Source organism: Abramis brama, assembly GCF_963993115.1.
Source record: "Abramis brama genome assembly, chromosome: 5".
Classification (NCBI taxonomy): domain Eukaryota; kingdom Metazoa; phylum Chordata; class Actinopteri; order Cypriniformes; family Leuciscidae; genus Abramis; species Abramis brama.
The window spans coordinates 32,321,034-32,342,832 of NC_139967.1; the positions used below are offsets into that span (position 1 = coordinate 32,321,034).

Below are 21,799 nucleotides of genomic sequence, written 5' to 3' on the forward strand. Positions count from 1 at the left end.
TTTCCTTTTATAAATAAGTTATATAACTGGTTTTGGTTTTGGATAAATCGGAAGCGGTTACATGCAAGCTCAAGGTTGTGTGTCATCACTGCAGTTCAAGTATGTGTTACTCTCTTATAGTGAACATTAGTTTGATACAATAAAGTTCATTTAATTTGGGAAAATTGGCAGTAATGTTTGCCAGAAATGTAGAAACTAATGTAGCACACACCTTAAATGCGTTTTTTGCATCTTTATTAATAGAGACCTGATATTCTTTTGTTTTTCCAATTAGGGGAAATACATACGTAAGGAAATCCCACATAATTCCCAGCAGATCGTTGGATGGATGTGTTGTGGAAAAAAAGTTAAAGTAGTCTGGCCTTATCTACTGCACTGTAATTTACACTATGACCTGTTTCATTGTTTTAATGGTTCTGTTCGGGTCCAGATAGTGCACAATAAAACATTTTTATAGCATGAGCTGATATAATAAACACAACTGAGATAATGGGTCAGCGATCATACTTTCTAAAATGGAAAATGTTGGAGTGGAAAAACAAACAGGTGTTTCTAATATAGCTGATATAGTGCTCTATAATTTGCAAGGAAGGACAGAATGCCTGTCTTTTCATTATTTTTTCATTTTTGTCCCAGCCTGTTTTGTCCAGACTCTTGTTGACTTACCAAAACAATCAACAGTACATGATTCTTCTTTCTGGCAAATGGCATATTTATTTATTTATTTATTTAAAAAAAAAAACACTGTGACGTATCTTTGCTCAAAACCCCAGTGAGCTGCAAAATTATGCTCTTCTAAGATTCAAATTCTATGGCAATATACATTGCACTAAAATGCGCTCAGTAAAAAAATAAAAAATAAAAGTAGTTTATTTTGTTTAAAACATCTGATAAATGTATGATGTGGCAAGGTGTGCCTTTTACCCCCCACACGCAAGGTAAAAGTCTCACCAGCATGGGGGAAAAGGCACAAAGTATTGATACAAATACTTTAGCTAAAATAAAGTGAACACTTTTTCAAAACAACCACTTTAGCAAAGTTTGTACTATTTTTCTCTTTAATTTTTTTTTTATAAATAAAAGTATTAATTTTTGTTCAATAAATATACTGTCATTAAAATGTTAATATAAAATATATTTTAAAAATACAGAAAGATTCTGAAAGCACTGAAGGAGATCCCATAAAAATGTTATATAGATTTACAGTAGTAACAATACATTATATTATATTATATGATATGATTAATATCATATTTTAAATGTGTTGGTTTCATTATAAATATGGTGATTATCTCGAAGGTGGACACCCAACGTAATGTGATATTTACCATCTGAATCTAACATGTCAAGTCAACAAAAGGAAAAGTCAGCTGGCTGTTTATTTTCATGTTAATTATTGTGCCTTTTTCCCCGACAGCAGGGGCGTTTTGTCCCAAATATCATACTTTTACATATTCTTCCGGTATTTAATTTTTTTTGCATTAATTAGCAAACCTGTTTAAAACCATTAATAAGACCTTTGTCTCAAAATATATTCATTTTAGCGAATCTCATTTGCTACTGAAATCTACAACATTTAAAAAATTCTAAATATTCAAAATCAAATATTAGATCAGATTAGCACAGAATACACTTTGCACTGCTGATCGTGATTCGTGTCAAGGATCAGCCAAATTTCCACGTGCATCTTGAAATGTGGATGTTTTGGAAAGTGCCACGGCAAATTTTTGTGGCATCTGGTTTAGAGGAAAATAAATTCAAAGGCGCCTTTTACCCCGTTGTACCCTATCCATTTGATTCAATACTGCAATGTGTTGATAAAAATAGCTCTTCCTATCCTAGTAAATAAGAAAAACCCAATTTCATGCATTATTTGTGTGTATTTGTGTATGTAATGTAATGTTTAGAGTATTGCCATTAGCTTAGCCACATGCTAACACCAGACTCTATTGGAAAAACCTGTGTACTTCACATGAGAGCGTTATTTGTGTCTACATAAGTGACTATTCCTGCAGTGTAGACTGTTTCAATTCAGTCACCTCTGAGGTTTCTGTGCGGTTACAGTGCTGTCTTAGAAGTTAGCTGCCTAACTAGCTATAGATGGTTCAATAGGTTTTGAAACAGAGCTAGTTTGAACACCTGTAAACCAGTGTTCCCTACAAAACAATCTAAATGCCAAACCACCTAATGTTGATTAACTGATATATGCTGAGCCATGGCCATTGCAGTCATGATGATATTAGATTACACATTTGCTCCCTGACTGCAGTTATTAATAATATTAAAGAATCACTGCTGGCCATCTCATTACCGTTCACACCCGAATGGGAATTATGTCATCCTGCTGTTCCCATCAGCCACTGGGATAAGCACAGCTGGACATGATGTTGATACAACATCATAATAAGCATAATGCCTCTGCTAACAAAGTGGTTTTTATCAAGCATCCATGTATTTATATCCTTTTGAAGCAAGAAAGAGAATTATTCAGAGTTGTTTCCTCTCCGTATTAGATTACGGTGATGTGATTTATATGCATGCAAGTTCATCTTCTATAAAAAAGTTAGATTGTGTATACCATGCTGCCTTGCGCTTTGTGACGAGTGCCTCTTCACGCACTCATCATTGTACCTTGTACGAATTGGTGGGTTGGACTTCTTTGTTTCAAAGGAGAAAAATACACATGTTGATGTTTATTGCTAAGGCATTGTTAGGAAAACTACCAATTTATATCTGTCGTCTTTTATCGTATTATACCTGTACTTATAGCACTAGATCTAGTGCTAAATTGCTTTTAAAGGTTCCTAGAGTACGTTCAGAGCTTGGTAAAACTGCCTTCTCTTCCTATGCTCCCTGGTTATGGAATGAGCTGCAGAGTATAATAATGATAGAAGCACTACCCTCTTTAAAAGTTTTTAAAAATCTCTTATTGACCAATTTAAGGGAAACGTGTGTATGTTTGGTTAAGTAGCTTGTGTTGTTATTTTGAGTGCTGGACAAAATTTTATGAAAGATTCTGAGTTTTATGTTTGTATGTTGTTTATGTGAAACTTTCTGTGCTGCCATTTTGGCCAGGACTCCCTGGAAGAAGAGATTTTATATCTCAATGGGACTATCCTGGTAAAATAAAGGATAAATAAATAAATAAAATAAAATTTATCTGGTAAACATTTCTAACTGTGAACAAATAGAAAAGACTAGACACAACATTGATTTCAAGAAAGTCTTCAGGAAGAGGGTAATTGTTGTTCTCAAAAATACAAGTAGAGAACGGGCGAATTGTCGCTTGTCTGGATACTTGGATGCTGACACTTAAAGGACAATTCCGGTGAAAAATGAACCTAGGGGTAATTAACACATGGTTACTGAGTCGATCGTTCCCTGGAATGCGTTTTCATGATAATCGAATGTAAAGAGTTTTATCTCTAAAAACAGATTAGCTTATAACGGTAGTATATGGGGCACAGAGTAAGTAAAAGTAAATCGTTCGTGACTCGATTAGTCGAGACTGTTTTCCAAGATGACGCCTGCCTGTATACGCGTAATGTACTGTCTTTATCTTCTTATTAAACTGTCTGTACACTTACAAAGTTCTCAATGCTTCGGTTTGTATGTAGGGACCCTCGTTATGCTACCGTGTTAGTGTGAGGCTATTTTGAGCCTTGTTAGTGGTATTAACTAGCGATTTACTTTTACTTACTCTGTGCCCCATATACTAGTGTTATGAGCTAATCTGTTTTTAAAGATAAAACTCTTTACATTCGATTTTCATGAAAACGCATCCCAGGGAACGATCGACTCGGTAACCATGTGTTAATTACCCCTAGGTTCATTTTTCACCGGAATTGTCCTTTAACATCAGACAGGTGACAATACATAGGGCAGCATTTCTTTTTAATTTGCAACACATTTCAGTATATCTAGTGCAGCAGTTGCTATTATTGAACATCTTCTGTTAATTATTCATATTAAGAGGCTATTTCCAGGGCCATGACCACCATTCCTTTTCTTCCTCAGAAGAAAGCTCATCCTTTCTAAGCTCATCCATCTTCACACAAAAGCAGATGATCTCAAATTCATACACTTTTAATATATGAAATTTATCACGCCCCATGACAGTTCCAACACTATGGCGCCTCGAGAATTATCATTACCATTACCATCGGAAGAACGAGATCAGACATAATGTGAATCTTTTCCAATTATAACTGATGTGTTTCAGCATTAAATTACAGTATTTTCTCAGTGAAATTTATTTCGTCCCTGTGTTCCTCATTACAAAGCGTCCTGTGAGGAAATCTTTCAGCTCAAAATGTTTTCACTAGATTAAGGGGAGAGATGCGAAAACTTATTCCCCAGTTTAGCTTTGATTATTGGCTTCAGAAATGAGATCTAGATGGGAAGCTGTAAAATGACAGGTCCCCCCTGTTTCAGGACGTGAAGCCTGCTGTTTTGTTGCTTTGTGTTATTGTGGTTCTGTTTTAATTTAGGATATTTTTTAGTTTTTTCATAAAGAGCAATTTTTGAAGAAATGTAAGGTTGGCACTGGTCATGTGGCAGTGCTTTCAGGATGACATCGAATGTTTTAATTGTGAAAGCTTGTTTCCACCATGAAATAAAAAATAGAAAAGGGTAAGTGTAGAACTTTATAACTTCCAATTGAGAGTTTATATCCAACGTGATCTCATGAGTATATGTATTTTTATGTAATGTGTGGCTCTACCACACGTACATTTACATAGACGTACATAGAGAATTAAACACAATATTGATGTATTAAAAGCACTAAAATGTAAATTATTTATGTATGAACAACTTTCCTGACGTACAAATGTGTACAAATCCTTATTTATGAACATTAAAATCGTGGCATTAATTTATGTGGAATTTTATTGTATTCAGTTGTTTTATCAATGACATTTTCAGTGGCATTTATTAAACGCAGTTTACAAAATTGTAACATTTTGCGCTGTTCTGTGACTTATGCTGCAAACTTGTTTCAAAGGATTACATAATATTAAACAAGACTACACTTTAAAACTTAAAAATGAATGACACTTCTTTAATTGTTTTTAAACCATTGTTAATCATGTAATACTTTGTTTGCCGTGGGACAGAAAAAAAGTTTTTAAGTCTATATTGACCGTTTTCTCAATATAGTCCTATGCTGTGACTGACAACAGAACCATAAAATATACCAAAAATGGGACAAAAATTGTGTCACATGAGACACAGCCATCTTCTAACCGTATACATACTGGGAACTATATTCTCAGAAGGCGAAGCACTGCTACTTGGGCGGAGTGATTTGCTCGCAGCGCCTGAGACGCCCCGTGGTGAGGAGCAGAGAGTTCGCTCAGAATTGGAGTAAATCACTCCGCAGAAGTAGCAGTGCTTCGCCTTCTGAGAATATAGTTCCCAGTATGTATACGGTTAGAAGATGGCTGTGTCTCATGTGACCTTGTTATTTGTACACGCTGTGACTATACAAATCACAGCATGTAAATAGGAAAATGTTGGTGTTATTTTGTCACTTGTTGGGAGCAGTATGCTAGCTGTAGCCGTTTACCTCCAGTCTTTGTGCTAAGCTAGGCTAGCGGTGGGTGCGTCAGACAGAGTTACGGCACGCACGGAGATGAAAAGGGTATGTATGGACTTATCTAACTCTGGGGGATACAGTGAATAAGCTAAAGTCCCAAAAAGTCGGCGTGTTCCTTTAACGAAGCAAACTAAATCAACACTAAAATGATTTCAGCTGAATATTGACTGTTTACTGTTGTCTTTTTGGAGCTGCTTTACAGCAGAATTGAATTCTGTTAGCAACATTGAATCAATATTTTCCTGTTGATCATTGTAAAGCTGCTTTGAAACAGTCTGCATTGTATAAATAAAGGTTAAAAAAAAAGAAATTACACACTTCTCCTTTAAGGAAATGTTTTTGCTTGTAATATTTGTGTGAGTGAAAACAAAGTAAAAATCAATCCAATCCACACATTCTCCCACACAATCAACACTCAACAGTTATAACACTCTTACCCTCAAGGTTCATGGAAAAAGGAAAAAGGTTCATGAATACTTCATCAGTTGTACTAGTACGGTTTTGCTGTGACTCCACTCCCAATCACTGCCAAGTGTTTTATTTTTACATTTATTTGTAAAAGACGCTCTGAATTTTAGATGATGCTCTGTGTGCAAAAAAGGTGCAAAAAAGTTTGTCATGGTGGAAAATATCATGGTGGAAAGAATTTCACATATATGAATATAATATTAGTCCATAACAGTTATTTACGACATCGCTATTTTCCAAAAATATTTATTTATTTATTCAACAGTTATTATGAATGATTGACAGGTCAGAATCAACTGTGACTGACCAATCACTTTGTTAACATTTGAAATAATTTCCATGTTTGCAATAAAAAGACCTAGCACCTTGTTTTTAGTTTAAGTAATTACTTCATTCATTCATAAATTTTTATACTTTTGTTCAAAAAATTGCGTCGTAAGATGCACAAAAAGAGAATAACTCAAATTAGCATTTTATTTTTGTTATGGAGCTTTTTATACACAAACACACTCTCTCTTTGTTACCTGTTGTTTCATTTGGATACAAATTATATTGTATTTCAAAAGCTTATGAAGCTGCATTAGCTGATAAAAAAGATTAACTAAAACATTTGAAATTGGGATGAAATAATAAAAAACATTAGCAATAATGAACAAAATAACCATAAAGAGAGGCTGGCAAAAGGCACATCTCTCCAGCACAAATAGCATGATAGAGATGAGAAATTTATAGTGGAAAATAGGAATTATTTTTGATGGTTATTGCATTGCAATAAAATCATGAAACAATTTACTGGATTTCAATACTTGAAAGTAAATTTGCAATTTAATTGTGCAGTTAATATTATTGACTGTTAATTGTGCAATTATGGCTTTGAAGAATGAGCAAAAAAGATTTATAGAAGCTAGAGAAAGGGGAACAATTCATAATTAAAATGATGAAATTGAAAGGAGTCTTGTGTGGTGCACCCTGCAGAAAATAACAACTTACACCAGCCTAAGGTGTTTTTCTGCACAGTGCATGAGAGAGGTGGAGTGACTGCAATTTCTCCTCTTGCTGAAAGTGTTTTGTAATTACTCCACTCCAGCTCCACTCTGGGTTTTCCATTTCCCCCTCTTCGATTTCCCGGAACAGTGTAAAGTTTATCTTATTCATTTTCTATATCATGTATAACATTTCAGATATTTTAAGCCGTTTAAATACTGTTATTGAAAGAAAAAAAGAAAAAAAATATTTTGGAGAAACGTTTCACGCTTATTGAAACATTTATGTTACACTTGTGATGTAATATCAGATAAAAAACACAGAATCTCCAGTTTTTTGAGCGACGTACGAGTTACAACTCTTTTCACACTACATCTGTTATTTTTATGCATAGATTAGGATAGGACTAACAACTAGATGTTTCTAGACGTGGGCATTATAAAAGGTCATATAATGTTTCTGCGCATCACATATGACATATTTTAATTAATTATTTTTTTTATTGAATTTTTATGTATTATAAAAACCTTGTTTAAATAAATTTCACATGAGTTTGATGAGTGGCTGCTTATAATAAAGCCAACTGAGCAGAAAAATCTATTCATATCTTACCCGATGCTATTAAAATGGCCAGTCTTGTAAGTTTTTTTTCGCTTTTTTGACTTTCCTTAATTTCTTATTTATATTATTTGACTTTTTCATCAGATAACGTCCATATTGAAAGGTGCAACATGCAGAAGATTAGTGTGCAAATGGCAGGTCTGGTTAGTCAAAAATACATGAGGAGAATTATTGGGATCAGCAATCAAAGGCTATTGCATTCGAACGGGATTGGATTTCTCAGACGACCACCGAGTTTGCCGAAAAACAGTAGTCAATTTACTCTGGAATTGTTACAGAGGTTGTGTGAGGAAAAACACAAACTTGGCAGATTCAGATGGGATTAAAATCTCAAAAGTAAGTCCTGTCCACATATGGCTCAAGTGAAATCAAGCTTCTCTTTCACTACGCACCTCTCGCATACTTGGTTTGCTAGTCTTAGCTGGTTTAGCTGATCTGCAAACTGGTCTCCCAGCTGTCAAGTAGGCAAAACCCCAAGACCAACATTAAAGACCAGCCAAACCAGCATGGCCGGGCCAAAAGACCAGTTTTCCTTGGGCTGGTTTTAGCTGTTGCTATGCCATTTCTTCAAAAGTCCAGAATATTATTGACAGTCCACTTTATTCTCCGTGGTTAATATATTACGTGCATGTCTTGAAATAACTGAGGTGCTATATTACAATAGATTCCATAAAAACTCGAAGATACAGTGCACTTTCATCCTGAGGAAAAAGCAGGGCCCGCTCCAATTGTTTTAATGGCATCCGCCCGTCACAAACAAACCACAAAGGTGTATTGTGACAACAGCAAATATTGCTTTGTGATTGATTGTTTTATATCTGGCTGTAGCAGCAAAGAGAACTAGACATAGCGCAGAGCCGAACTGCATGATTGTAAACAGTATCAGTAAGCACCCAGCAGGAGTGAGAGCAGAAAGCGTCATCTATTTTATCCAGACGGCGAACATCAACACTTTTCCTGAAAACCAACAGCAAAGCTGACAACTCCATCTCTTCTCCCTTCGCCCAATGATAGAAACGCATAAAACAAACAAGTGCTGCTAATTGAGACAAATATTCACCCTTCTTAAACCACCCAGGGTGGTCTTCCAGCCCGGTTAGGCTCAAGCTGCTCTGTTTTGCTGGTTTTATAAGGGGTTTGAGTGGTTTTGCCGGCTGACAGGCTAAAACAGTTTAAACCGGATCAAACCCTTTTTTTCAAAATAGTATTGTAATTTACAGTGCTGAGATCACTGCAAATATTATTTGCAAACGGCTGAGCCAAACACATTTTCTGACTGCTTTCAGTGTAATAGATGAGGAGGTTTAAATGAAGATTGGCAAGGTGCTGAACGAATAAAACGGTAGTAATGAATGCAGTGCAAAAAGCATTATTGAACGCTGCTCTTGCGCAGAGCACTGGGTTGTCATGGAAACAGGATTTGTTATGTGAAGTGACGGTTTAAAAATATGCTTGACACTTGTTAAGAAATGTTATGCAAGAGGTTCTGTCTCTCTCACCCACCCGCTCTGCTTTTCCCTTCTGGCTTGGCAGATTGCCAGAGCAAATTACTATTGCGGATACATGCAGAGATGAATTTGTGTATTGGTGGAGTGTTCGGTGACTAGATTTAGAGGTGTTGGGCTGGACCTTTACCCCTGCTCACCAGGCCTGTTGGTTTGTGTTGGCCTTGGGCACTAATGCGGCGACATTGTCTCCTGTGAGTCGAACAAGAGCATACTAAAGCTGCGTCCCAATTCAGAGGCTGCATCCTTCAAAGAATGAATGCTTCACAGCGGCTCGATGAAGGCTGGTCTCAATAGAGTGCAACAGTGCCTGTCCACTTTTTCAGTGGCGTTGTTTCCGGAAGTACTTTTTCCATTCATTTCTCCCATAGGGGTTTCAAAAAAGACTTCAAGCATTATAAGCCAGAAACCAAGTCAACCAGCTATGGGGTGAAGGTGAGGTACAAGACTGTTTAACGGCTTTGGTGAGGGAAAGAACTACAAAGGCATTGCGAATTGCATTATCGAATTGAAATGTATTGTTTTTAAATGAGTAGTTTTATATTTCTCTGTAGCTTTATTGCAAAATATGCATATGTATTGAAATATTGAAATATTTTGAGAGTGAATAGGGAGACCGACTTGATTTTTGCTTGTTACTACTCTCTGATTGGTGGAATTTTCTATACAGCAAATTCGATACAAATGTTTGTTTGTTTTTTACTTGAAAGCCATTCAAATATGTCAACGCATATCTTACCAATGTGATTTTATAGATAGTGCATACTCCTTATTATGCACGGAAATGGACCATGCACTGTAAAAGTGCCTTAAATTTTTAAGTACAATCAACTTGGATATTTAAGTAATTTCAACTTCAATCACAGCAAACTGACTTAAAAAATGTGTTGAATCTTGTATAACTTTGAATATAATATAACTTGTATATTTTTGATGAGGTAAAATAATGTAAAAAACAATGTTGTCGTAACTTACTGATTATGTGATTTTTATGCAGTGTGGTGAACATTTAGAAAGGTTGTGAACCCTGTTTTCTTTTCAAACAGTTGACTATAATTTTCAGTCCAGTACAAACTTTACTCACCGTTCCATTTAACAATGCTCGGTCCAACTTTCTTGGACTTTGAAGGCATGGCCTTTGGAGTCTGCGTCCTTCGAAGGATGCAGCTTCTGAATTGGGACACAACTTGTGTGTACCGCTTCCATATAAGCGCTCTTCCCAGAACAGAATCTCTTCATATAATTCAGCACTTCAGGGCATGGCCTTGTGAATGCAGGGCAACAGCATTTAGAAAATGTATGATTTGTGTGAGGAAATAGGTTAGGAAGTATTTCAGTCAGACCATTACAGGGGGGAAGACCGGCATAGTGGAAGGGTCACCGGTCCATTCGCAGCTGCAATGAAATGAGCTCATGCGTGTAAAGGAGGAGAGTGCTGATGATTTAGTTTACTAGGTCAGTATCAGTGTGGGCTGTTTCTCAACACGAATACTGTAGATTTCTAGTGGAATAGCCAGAACTGCATGTAAAACAGTATTCTTCTGGCTTATTTGGTGTTCTTACGCACATGTCTGTTTACATTTGTACGTCAAAAAATGTCTTTGATTAAAGATTCAAAGACATACATTTTTTAAACATAATTTTTTTCTGTTGCTTGCTACTCAGGCCAGTAGTTCTGATTATTACTTACTCTGGCTCCACCACAACAGAAAGATCTTTGTTTCAGTGTATCCTCATAGTTTCTAAACATACATATATATTTTCAATTATTATTTAATAAAATTAATTATTTTCTTTACAAAATGCAAAATGAATAAGACACTCCTATAATATAACTTATAAAACATAAATTCATAAACACTCTAATGCTAAATAAATGGTGTAATGCAAAACATTACTGATTGGTTTATAGTTTTTACTGATGCATTCAAGACTAAATAATAATAATGTAGAATAAATCACTGAAAACGAGACTATTTTAAAGTATCTTATGCTCAGCACAGTGCGTTACATATACAGTAAAGACCATCTATATTACCTGCAATTCTAAACATGTTATGACGCATATAACAGATCATTTTTTTTCTTTTTTGTGGTTATATTACATATATCTGCAAAGATTATTTTTCCAGTACCTTTTATTGTCATTCTTTTTACCTTTGAAAATTACAAACTTGTGTTATGCACTTATTAGTGTTTTTTTCATTGCGTTTATGTATTACTAAATAACTATTACTGTTAAATGCAAATTAAAATAACAATAATAATAATAATAATAATAATAAATATGCTTTTGTTTTGTCAGGCCATTTTTCATTTACAGAAGTTGATTTCATTTCTGAATCTTCTTTTTGTGAAAAATCTGATTGCCTTCCTTAGTAAATGTTCTGAGTTTGAGCAAATGACTTGCTTCCTTTTATTGCAGGATGTATCAGTACACAAGAGCCTTGCAATAGACCGTTTAAAAGATGCTCCAGGGCTTATGATTGCAGAGATGTAATATTGTGTTCTGTATTAACTCTGATGTATGTGTATTTGTTTTGACTTTGTTTTTATCTCATCGTATCAACAAGGCTGCTTACAGACTCTTTAGTCCATTGCTTGGGAAAAAGTAGAGTTCTTCAGATGTTTCAGCTTTTGATATCCGGTAATGCTTTACAATAAGGTTTCATTTGTTTACATTAGTTAACTATATCAGTTAACATGTGTCAGATGTTTCTTTTAATGGACTTTTAGTTTGTATGTCATTGATTCTCATTGGTTCCTGCTTCCTTTACTCCCCATTTTCCTGCTTTTCTGTTTGCCATAGGTTACTGATTATGCCCTAGTTTGTTGTCATGGTTTCTGATTATTGGAAGTCATCATAGTTGGGTAAATGTCAATAGTGGTGAATGGAAACTACAACAAATATCATTTTTGCATTCCCATTTGCCCCCATAGCAAAAGAAAACTTCCACATTAGTGTTTCTATTACATTTCAAAAGAGGAAAAATATAGAGAGATTGATTACATTGGTCAGAAGAGAGAAAGATACTGTCACTGCCTCAGCTGTTGTATTAGAAACATCCACACAGCAGCGTAAACTAGTTTTCTGAAAATGAATGCCAAGCTATAAGAAAACACTAACTGTAGTGTAATAAATGTACTTTAAAAAAATGAAAATATATATATATATAAAAAAAAAAAAATAGATTTATGATGTCAATACCTGTGGAAATGCATCATTAGGATCTGTGAAAAGGGTCCATGAGTACATTTGGATATTTAAGTAAGTTCTGCTAGGTTTACCAATAGTTTACAAAGCTATCTCGGTTTTGAGTATGTATCTGGAAATCATAAGAATACCTGGTGCTGATTTTATCCTTCTGTTTACATGCAACTTAAACGCCAAGAGAGGAGTGCAGGAGCAGGACACCCAGTCAGCCTGGGAGACTGTAAATAGATCGAGGGAGGGTTACATAAGGCCTCTCATGCCTGTCTGTACTAGAAAACACTGAACACTTAATCCCCTGAACTTGACTTCAACTGCAGTTTTACGCTTATATATGTGTACATACATATAATGGACGAATATGCACATGTAAACAGGCTGACACACAAGCAGTTCTTTATATCACTGACATGTACATGGCTATATCAAACTGACTCAAATATTTGCGCTGTATTTTATCTCCTTCTCACGAATCCAGTGGTAACTCAAGGAGCAACGAGTGGAGCTTGCCTTGTTTCTTGTTGCATGACCAGCTGTAGTAGCTTGTTTCATTAGTGTCGGCTGCAGATGTGAAATAAATGTAAACATCAGATACACAAACAAATGCAATATGTTCTGCTTTCTGACCCCTCAACCTTTGCATTAGCAAATTGCATTTATATGCATAACGATAATTATCTTCTGTAGATGTCTTAGGCTTATTTTCCCACTGGATTCTAAGTGTATGCTGATTCAGGCACCAAGGGATGGAAATGATCAGCTTTCATGCATTTAGGCTGTGATTAGTTTCTCTCAGTGTCAGTTAAATACCGTTAGAGTACTGTAAGTGATGGTGAAGTTCACTGTCTGCAAAAGGCCAAACCTCACTTCTTCAGGTTTTTTTTTTTTTTTAAGGAGATGTCAGGCTTTGGTTAGTAATGCTTAAAGAGAAGTTTGGCTGCTTCGAAGCAATTGATATTTCATTAATTATTGGCTTTGTAGCAACACCAGTTGGTATGGATACACAAGACTGCAGTAACAGTTCACTCCCCTATTAAACAAGAACCTATATGCTTTTTACTTTGATGTTGTGAGCTGTCCCATTTTGCAGGGTCTTCTAAATCTGATTGAATGTACAGACTTTTTTCTATTTTATTCTATTTTTGAATTGTTTATTTATTTGTTTATTACATTTCCCCACTCCTTTATTCACTTGACTTTTTTTTATTTATTTTTTTACATATTAGTTATTTTTGTCTTACTTCCTATACTTGGGTGTAGAAAAAAAAGTGTAAACACAATGAATCTGCAATAAAATGTACAGGGGATGGACAATGAAACTGAAACACTGGCCAATATATAGCGTTGGGGGTTTCACGCCTATATATTCACTGGTTTTATATTCCATCAGAGTAAGAAGGTTGAATTAGAAGAGCAATAGCACAGCTATACTGTACATGCAATATTGGAATCCACACAACATAATGGGAGACATACCAGATTTCAAAAGAGACAAATTGTTGGTGCGTGTCTCGCTGGTGCATCTGTGGTAAGGACAGCAAGTCTTTGTGGTGTATCGAGGACTATGTTATCGAGGGTAATGTCGGCATACCACCACGTAGGACGAACCACATTCAGGCGGAGTAACTGTCAACGCCTGTCTGAAAGGGATGTCCAGGAATTAACACGGATTGTATCCAAAAAGCATATCCTGAATTAAATGCACACCTCGACTCTCCTGTTTCCACCAAAACTGTTTGTCTGGAGCTCCACATAGTTACATATTCATGGTCAATTCACATTCACGATATTCATGGTTGGGCTGCTATAGCCAAACTTTTGGTCACTCGTGCCAATCAAAAATGTCTGTTTCATCTGTGCCAGTAGTGCAACCTTGGACAATGCGAAACATGTAAGTTTTTCTGATGAGTCCACCTTCACTGTCTTTCCCACATCTGTGGGAGTTACAGTTTGGAGAAGCCCCAAAGAGTCTTAATACCCGGACCGTTGTGTGCCCAGAGTGAAGCACAGGGGTGGATCAGTGATGTTTAGGCTGCAATATCACGGCATTCTGTGCTTGATGACGTCATTGCCAAGGACTACCGAACCATTCTGGAGGATCATGTGTACCCAATGGTTCAAACATTGTACCCTGAAGGGGGTGCCATGTATCAGCATGATAATGCACCAATACACACAGCAAGACTTGTGACAGAATGGTTTGATGAACCTGAAAGTTAAGTTGAACACAGTGAAGGCCTGCACAGTCACCACATCTGAACATTTTTGAGCCACTTTGGGGTGTTTTGGAGAAGCAAGTCAGAAAACGTTTTCCTCCACCAGCATCATATAGTGACTTAGCCACTGATCAGGAAGAGGAATGGCTCAAAATCCCTCTTACTTGTATCCGTCATTCCCAAGGCAAATGGATGCTGTATTGGCCACAAAAGGAGGCCCTACACCATACTAATAAATTATTGTGGTTTTTTTTCAGTTTCATTGTCCTGTATGTGACATTTTAAAGCTTGTGAAGCAACTTACTAATATCACTATGAACGCACACACGCTAACCAGAATTTTCCCCTCAGGTCATTACATGACAATAGCTGATTCAATTCCTCTCGCACCTGCTGTTAAGCGGCTGCATGTGTTTATTTGCCTTGCCAATGGCCTCAAGCCACACAGTGCTCAGACTCTCATAACCCTGTTCCCATTTTATTTCACAGTGCTTGTCAGTATCTGTGTGCTGGCGCTGACGTTTCTATGAGTTTGTAATAAAGAGCAGGTGCTCTGTTAATAATATGTAAATGCAGGCTTTTTGTGGATGTTGTTTTGCTTTGGGTCAGCACAACACAATTTTATTTACAAAATAAAACTTCTAAAACTGGCCAGTTAGTTTGACCTCAGGAGGAGGTTAAACTAAATAATATATGAGCTAATTTATTTACTATTCTTTTTTTTTTTCAACCCTGTATTTTTTAGCAAAAAAAGAAAAAAAAGAAATTTAATTTATTAAATGAAATTAAATCAGACAGATGTTTAACTTGGTAAAGAAATAACTTGGTAAAAAGGATGAAGGTTGAGTTTGACAAATGCACTGAACACATTTATTTTTAAAAGGGTAAAATTGGATACTTAGAGGGATGTGCAAAAATGTGGGAAATTTTAAATGAAATAAAAATAGTAAAAATAACAAAATGATGTCAAGATTATGACATTGTTGTTTTACTTATTGGATACAGTTAATTCATCTTAGGTAAGAAAGGCCAAAATTACCATCTGATAACACTTTATTTTGATAGTCCACTTTAGATATTCTACTAACTACAAGTAACTTTGCAACTACATGTCAACAAACTCTCATTAGAGTATTAGTAGACTGTCTGCTTAATATCTGATCACACTTTATTTTGATGGTCCCCCAACAGACAATAAGTAACTTGGCAACTACAAGTCAACTTATTCTACTAACCCGAACCCAAACACCTAACCGTAACATAACAGTCTACTAGCAGTCTACTAATGCTCTAATGAGAGTTAGTTGACATGTAGTTGCAAAGTTACTTATAGTAAGTAGAATGTCTACAGTGGATTATCGAAATAAAGTGGAACCTACCAATTTAAGTAGACAGAACACAGACATATGTTTAGTTTAAAACAGCTTAGCAATGTTAAGTTACTTTTATGTTAGATAATAGTTTATTTAACATATATAATAGTTTTTATGACAAAAAAACAACAACAACAACATACAAGTTGTGCCTCTAATGTTTTAAAATGGGACACCAAAGCTCACTATTTGTCTAAAGCGCCTTAAGTACAGATTGAAGTTCAGTAATTCAAAACACACACAGGCTTTTATAGGTCTGCTAACTTCTTAATGTGTTTCCATCTGTCTATTGTTTCAGCATTATTTCCTTGTCATCTTCGGGCATGATGGACAGAAACCTCTGGAACTGCGGACGGAGGAGGAGTCAGACTGTGATGAATGGGTGGAGGCCATCCTGCAGGCCAGGTACTAGTGCGGCAGTGTGTGTATATATATATATATATCCTGCTCAGTCAAGGATAATATTTTGCAGTGCTAAAGAAGCTTTGCTCTCAGGCTGAAAGAATAAAATCATCATAATAAGAAAGAGACACATCAGAGCGGGTTAAATCAAGCGCATTGTGCATTTATCCCTGTCACTACAGAGCAGCACAGCAACAAATAAGCCGCACTGAGGTTGACAGCACTGTTATTCCTCTTTTCTTGGTGCTCAGACGTGCAGCCTAAGATAAAACTTTGTTTTATATCTCATCTCCAAGAGACAAATCTCTAAAGAAAGCTTTAACTGCTTTATTTGTTGTATCTCAGATCTGCCTTAGAGCAAGGAATATTAAGATGTAATTTCAGACTGTGGAAACACTGTTGCCAGAAGCGTCTTGTACCAATTTTCTTGGTTTTTGAGGGCGCACCAGTCTTGTCTCTCTTAGAGCCCTAGGCAAGATAATGTTTTTTTAGGAAGTTAAAAACTTTTTAGTAACTTAGTAGTTCATTATTCAAGTATAAGTCTAGTGGGACAGTTTTCTTTTAATTTGTGGAGTTCATTTTTTTTCAAATACATTTTTATTTTATTTCTTTTATCTCCCGCTTCATGTCCTTTATTTATTTATTTAAGCTTGTTTCTTTATTTATTTTATCCATAACATCTGTTGCTGTACTTGGCAATTTTGTAATTGTTAACAATTGACTGTGAAAATGCAAACATTTCTGAGACAATGGCACAGTTTTCTTTATTACATTTACCACTTATTTTATCTAAAGTGACTTCAAAAGAGGAACAGCAAGTTTATTTTATAAAACAAGTTTAAAAAAAATGTATATTGTTTGTCCCAGAACCAACAATATTTAAAGTATACAATGTCAAGTTTATTAGAAAGCTACATTAGAAAACAAGCTAGAGCTTGTCACTTGAGGTGAAATGCAGAAAAGAAGAGGAAGAGTGTGCGTGTGCTCTTCATCTTCAACAATAAAACAAATACAGTTTTATGTCTTGAGTGTGTGTGTGTGTGTGTGTGTGTGGGGGGGGGGGGGGGTGGTAGGGGGGTGACTAATTTATGATGTTATGATAAAGGTGTGTTGTTGTTAGAAACTTATGCACAGACGCACACACACACACACACACGCACACGCACACGCACACGCACGCACATGATATTCTGCAGACACACAACCCTCTGAGATTTAAAGCACTCACATGCTGACACACCAGAGATTTATACTCCCTATACAGATTTATACTCAAGCCTCCCACAGTGTACATTTGTGTTGCGTCACTGGGGTGATGGGCTGAATCTAACGGATTATTGGGTTACCCATGGGCAGATGTGCCTGTGAACATCTGGACAGGCCACATTGAACAAACAGGCTGACATTGTTCACTTAAATGTAACTGGAAGTAAATCATGGACATCATCAAAGAGACAAAGTGCACCATAAACACATTTGTACGTAGGCCCTAAAACATCAAATGATAAATGTCTTGTTTTGTTTTGTTTTTGCATCATATTTTGGTTGCATTTTTTAAAATACTATTTTTTTTTAGCTATTTTTTTTTATTGTTTAATTGCCCCCCTACCCCCCCACCCACCCATTTTAAAAACTTACAACAATTATTTTTTTTTTTTTCAGTTATATCTGGAATTTATAATTTAAAGCTATAATTTAAAACCCAAACAGCAATAATGTCATAAAAACACTTTTACTGGAAAGTGATGGTATGGTAAGCTGTTAATCATTTTCAACCCATGTTGATTTTTTGAAAAAAATCTGCTTCATTTATGCAATTTTTACAAAACCTAATCTATATGTAATCCAGCTAGATGCGACAGTATCGTTGGGAAAAACACATGATTAAGTGAAGATATAGTGACAACTAATATAGCGGTTGCCCGATAGTGAGAGGCTGCTCATTGCAGAGCCAATGGGTGGAGCTTGACGGCCAGCTCCCGCTCTCTGGACATAATCGTTGGAGAGTGTCCAACCACACCAAAACCCTAACATCAACCCCTAATCCCTAACCCTAATTCCACCTCTTAGATCCACAGAGATGGAGCTGTACTAGGTCAAGCTCCACCCACTTGACCAATTTGGCTCTCCAGTGGCTATCATTTGCCGATAGTGGCAGTTCCCTCAACTCACCATTTTTATTGTTGAGGCCTGCAAAATGAACACTGGCATACATAAACTCCTACTTTTGAGATCTCATAAAGTAACCCTGTCATTTTCATCTCAGCTACTCTGACATCATCATTGAGCGTGAGGTTCTTATGCAGAAGTACATCCACCTGGTGCAGATTGTGGAGACCGAGAAGGTGGCAGCCAATCAGCTCCGCACACAACTGGAAGACCAAGACACAGAGATTGAGAGGCTCAAAGCTGAGGTAATGTATATGCTTGAGCTGTGCTATTTAATGGGCTGTTTTCCAATGTGTGGTCCAATTTTATGAATCAGTGAACCACTCTAGATCCCATTAATCTAATAACAGTGCAGGTCTCCAAAATGTCGCCATTACTGAATGATCCTGTGTACTAAAAGCATTTGTGACTGACACAGAGTGACACAATCCTGATATGGAGTTTTACTGGAGGTTTACTTTTCGCACATTGCTTTTTCCAGGAGTATTTCTTTTTGTGATTAAGGTTACCAGCAACATATTCAATCCCAGTGTGCCACAGAGCATCTCTCAGGCTCTGCACCTTATCTGTTCCCTAGCTGTGTTACCAGGGAATTATCCTCCCCATTGGCCCAGTCGCCATGGGGACAAGAATTATGCCCCATTATTGACTTTGCAGGGCCAGTGTGAACACATGATTCTGAGTATAAATCAATGCAAAGCAACAAGGAATGTGTAATCTTAATTAAGATCATTATCCTTACTGGTCAATGTCAGAGGAAGGGATCTCTCTCGCCTCTCTCTCTCTCTCTCTCTCTCTCTCTCTCTCTCTCTCTCTCTCTCTCTCTCTCTCTCTCTCTCTCTCTCTCTCTCTCTCTGTCTGTCTATCTATCATTGTTATTGCATGGTGTTGTTTTTCTTGTGCTATTTCTTTGCATAGGCATATGGTGAATAATGGAAAAGAATATACACTTTTGTTGTAGTGTCACGATTGTATCAGTAGTTTTCTTGTATGAATAAATGATGAAGCCATAAAAGCAATGCTTTGTTGTTTTAAACAGAAACATCTGTATTTGAACTCGTTGTTAGTTATGAATATTTTATAAGGAGAAAATTAAAAAATCCATTCAGTTTTAACAGCTACTACAGACTCAAATCCCCATATTGTAGAAAAACATTTGTATCGATAACATAAAGCCGAGATATTTACAAATACTATACCGTTCTGTGTAGCTGCATTTTCGTGTGCGATTCTTTTTATTACGGAAACTCAGTATAATTTATTATTGTTGTAAAAAATGAAATGACATACTGATAAATTTTGCATGTTATAAGATCACAAAACCCGATTAAGGAAACATCATCCTCTTAAAGCAAAGAGTAGTGATGATAACCAGATACATTTTTTAAATTCCAAACTAACACTTAATAAAGAAAGAAAAAATGACAAACATGATAATTACCTGTATCTAGAGTGTACAATAGCACTTCAATAAACTGAAGTCTTTAGCTTGTGACTGCGGTCTGTGGACCACACATACTGGGAGATACCCTGCGGGGCATTTAACCTATTTGCATCCAGAGTAAATGCCTGATAAAGGCTTGGTGAGAGAGCTTTTTGATGAAGGCTGTTGAATGAAGGAAGGAAATTGTCCATTTAGAGGAAGTTAAGATGGTTATCTGATGTGCCAGCACCCACACAGGGTCTCCATGACCCAAATTTATGACACGTTGATTATTCATTGAGAATGATGAGCGCTAAATACACCAGCATTATCTGAGTTGTCAAATTATAATTTCAGAGACCATTTGCAGCCCAATTGTTTTGACAGTTATCTCCGCTAATGTACCTTCTCACGTGTTCTGTACATTGTAAGGCTCAGTCATGTTGTATTTTGTGCTCTCTTAAAGATTGTAGCCTTGAACAAAACTAAGGAAAGAATGCGTCCCTACCACGTATACCAGGAAGATGAGGATCCTGATATAAAGAAAATCAAAAAGGTAAAGAACTTCGTTATAAGCTCTTTTGTCTATAATACATAGCCAGAAGTATGTGGACATCTAAACAATGCAGCCATATGGGCTTGTTGAACATTTAACCAAGGCTATTGGTTTGAGAAATTTTTCAGAGAATTTTTGAGAGAAGTTTTTCAGTTTCTGTTGTTGTGCATCTCGTCATCATTCCTTCATCAAACAGTGACCACAACTAATAATCCTAAAGATACACTAAAACAACTCACACTTTCTCTCTGTAGGTCCAGAGCTTCATGCGAGGGTGGCTGTGTAGAAGGAAGTGGAAGATTATTGTGCAGGACTACATTTGTTCTCCTCATGCTGAGAGCATGAGGAAAAGAAACCAGATCGTCTTCAACATGGTGGAGGCTGAGACAGAGTACGTCCATCAGCTTTCTATCCTGGTCAACTGCTTCCTGAGGCCGCTCAGAATGGCTGCCAGCTCCAAAAAACCACCTATAAGCCACGATGATGTCAGTAGCATCTTCCTTAACAGGTGTGTAGTTTGGTTTCTGTGGCTTTAGCCCTATTCGCACGGGATAAGTATAACCTGGTGACCTCTAGTCATTTGTAATAATTGCAGAGGATGTCTGTGGTCTTAATCCCGCACGAATCGGCCATGTCTGTAATTTGTAAAAATTCCACCATATTTCACCGAACACCGAGGTCCTGTGATAATATTAGTCATGTGCGAATCGGCATCTCTGTGATTTGGCGGGGTCGTATATCATTTTTTCAAGGTTTTTGTTTCCTGTGCGCTTTTTTATCCATCTTTCGCGAAGAATAGAGTGTATGGAGTGAATGGAGTTGGAGTGTTTTGATAGTATTTTGGGTGCTGGGTCATATCGCTATACACCATACAACTATACAGTTTGCAGAAAAAGAAAGCTGAAAACCATCAGAAGAGCAAAAACAAAAAGAATGATTAGATGGAGATGGATGACATGTATAGCAGCATGCGGTAAGGAACATTCTTCAGTTTATGATATTTCATACAGACCTATAACGACAAGACATTTCCAAGCAATAGCCTATTGACATCATATCCAGGAGATAAGTCAGTAAATTCGAGTAAAATCACAGGCTTCGCTTATCCTGTGTGATTGCGCCGTAATTTCTAAATCACACGAGGTCCCCAGATAATACTAATCCAGTGCGAATAGGGCTTTTGAAAACTTGAAAAATCAACATATGCTAAACTCCAAAAATGTTCCAATGCATACAATTCACTTCAGTTTCAGCTGAAATCAACACTAGAGT

At 36.4% G+C, this 21,799-nt stretch overlaps 1 protein-coding gene across 6 annotated transcripts in view; it reads left to right on the top strand.

Annotated features, from left to right (window-relative positions):
• Positions 1-21,799, top strand: part of rasgrf2b (Ras protein-specific guanine nucleotide-releasing factor 2b) — a 67,656-nt gene that overhangs the window by 9,925 nt on the left and 35,932 nt on the right. For all 6 annotated transcript variants that reach the window (XM_084115061.1, XM_084115064.1, XM_084115062.1 and 3 more), the window contains exons 2-5: positions 16,276-16,382; positions 18,646-18,793; positions 20,438-20,527; positions 20,782-21,035. In XM_084115061.1, the coding sequence (XP_083971187.1) occupies positions 16,276-16,382; positions 18,646-18,793; positions 20,438-20,527; positions 20,782-21,035 (599 nt within the window). The remainder of the gene's footprint in view (positions 1-16,275; positions 16,383-18,645; positions 18,794-20,437; positions 20,528-20,781; positions 21,036-21,799) is intronic.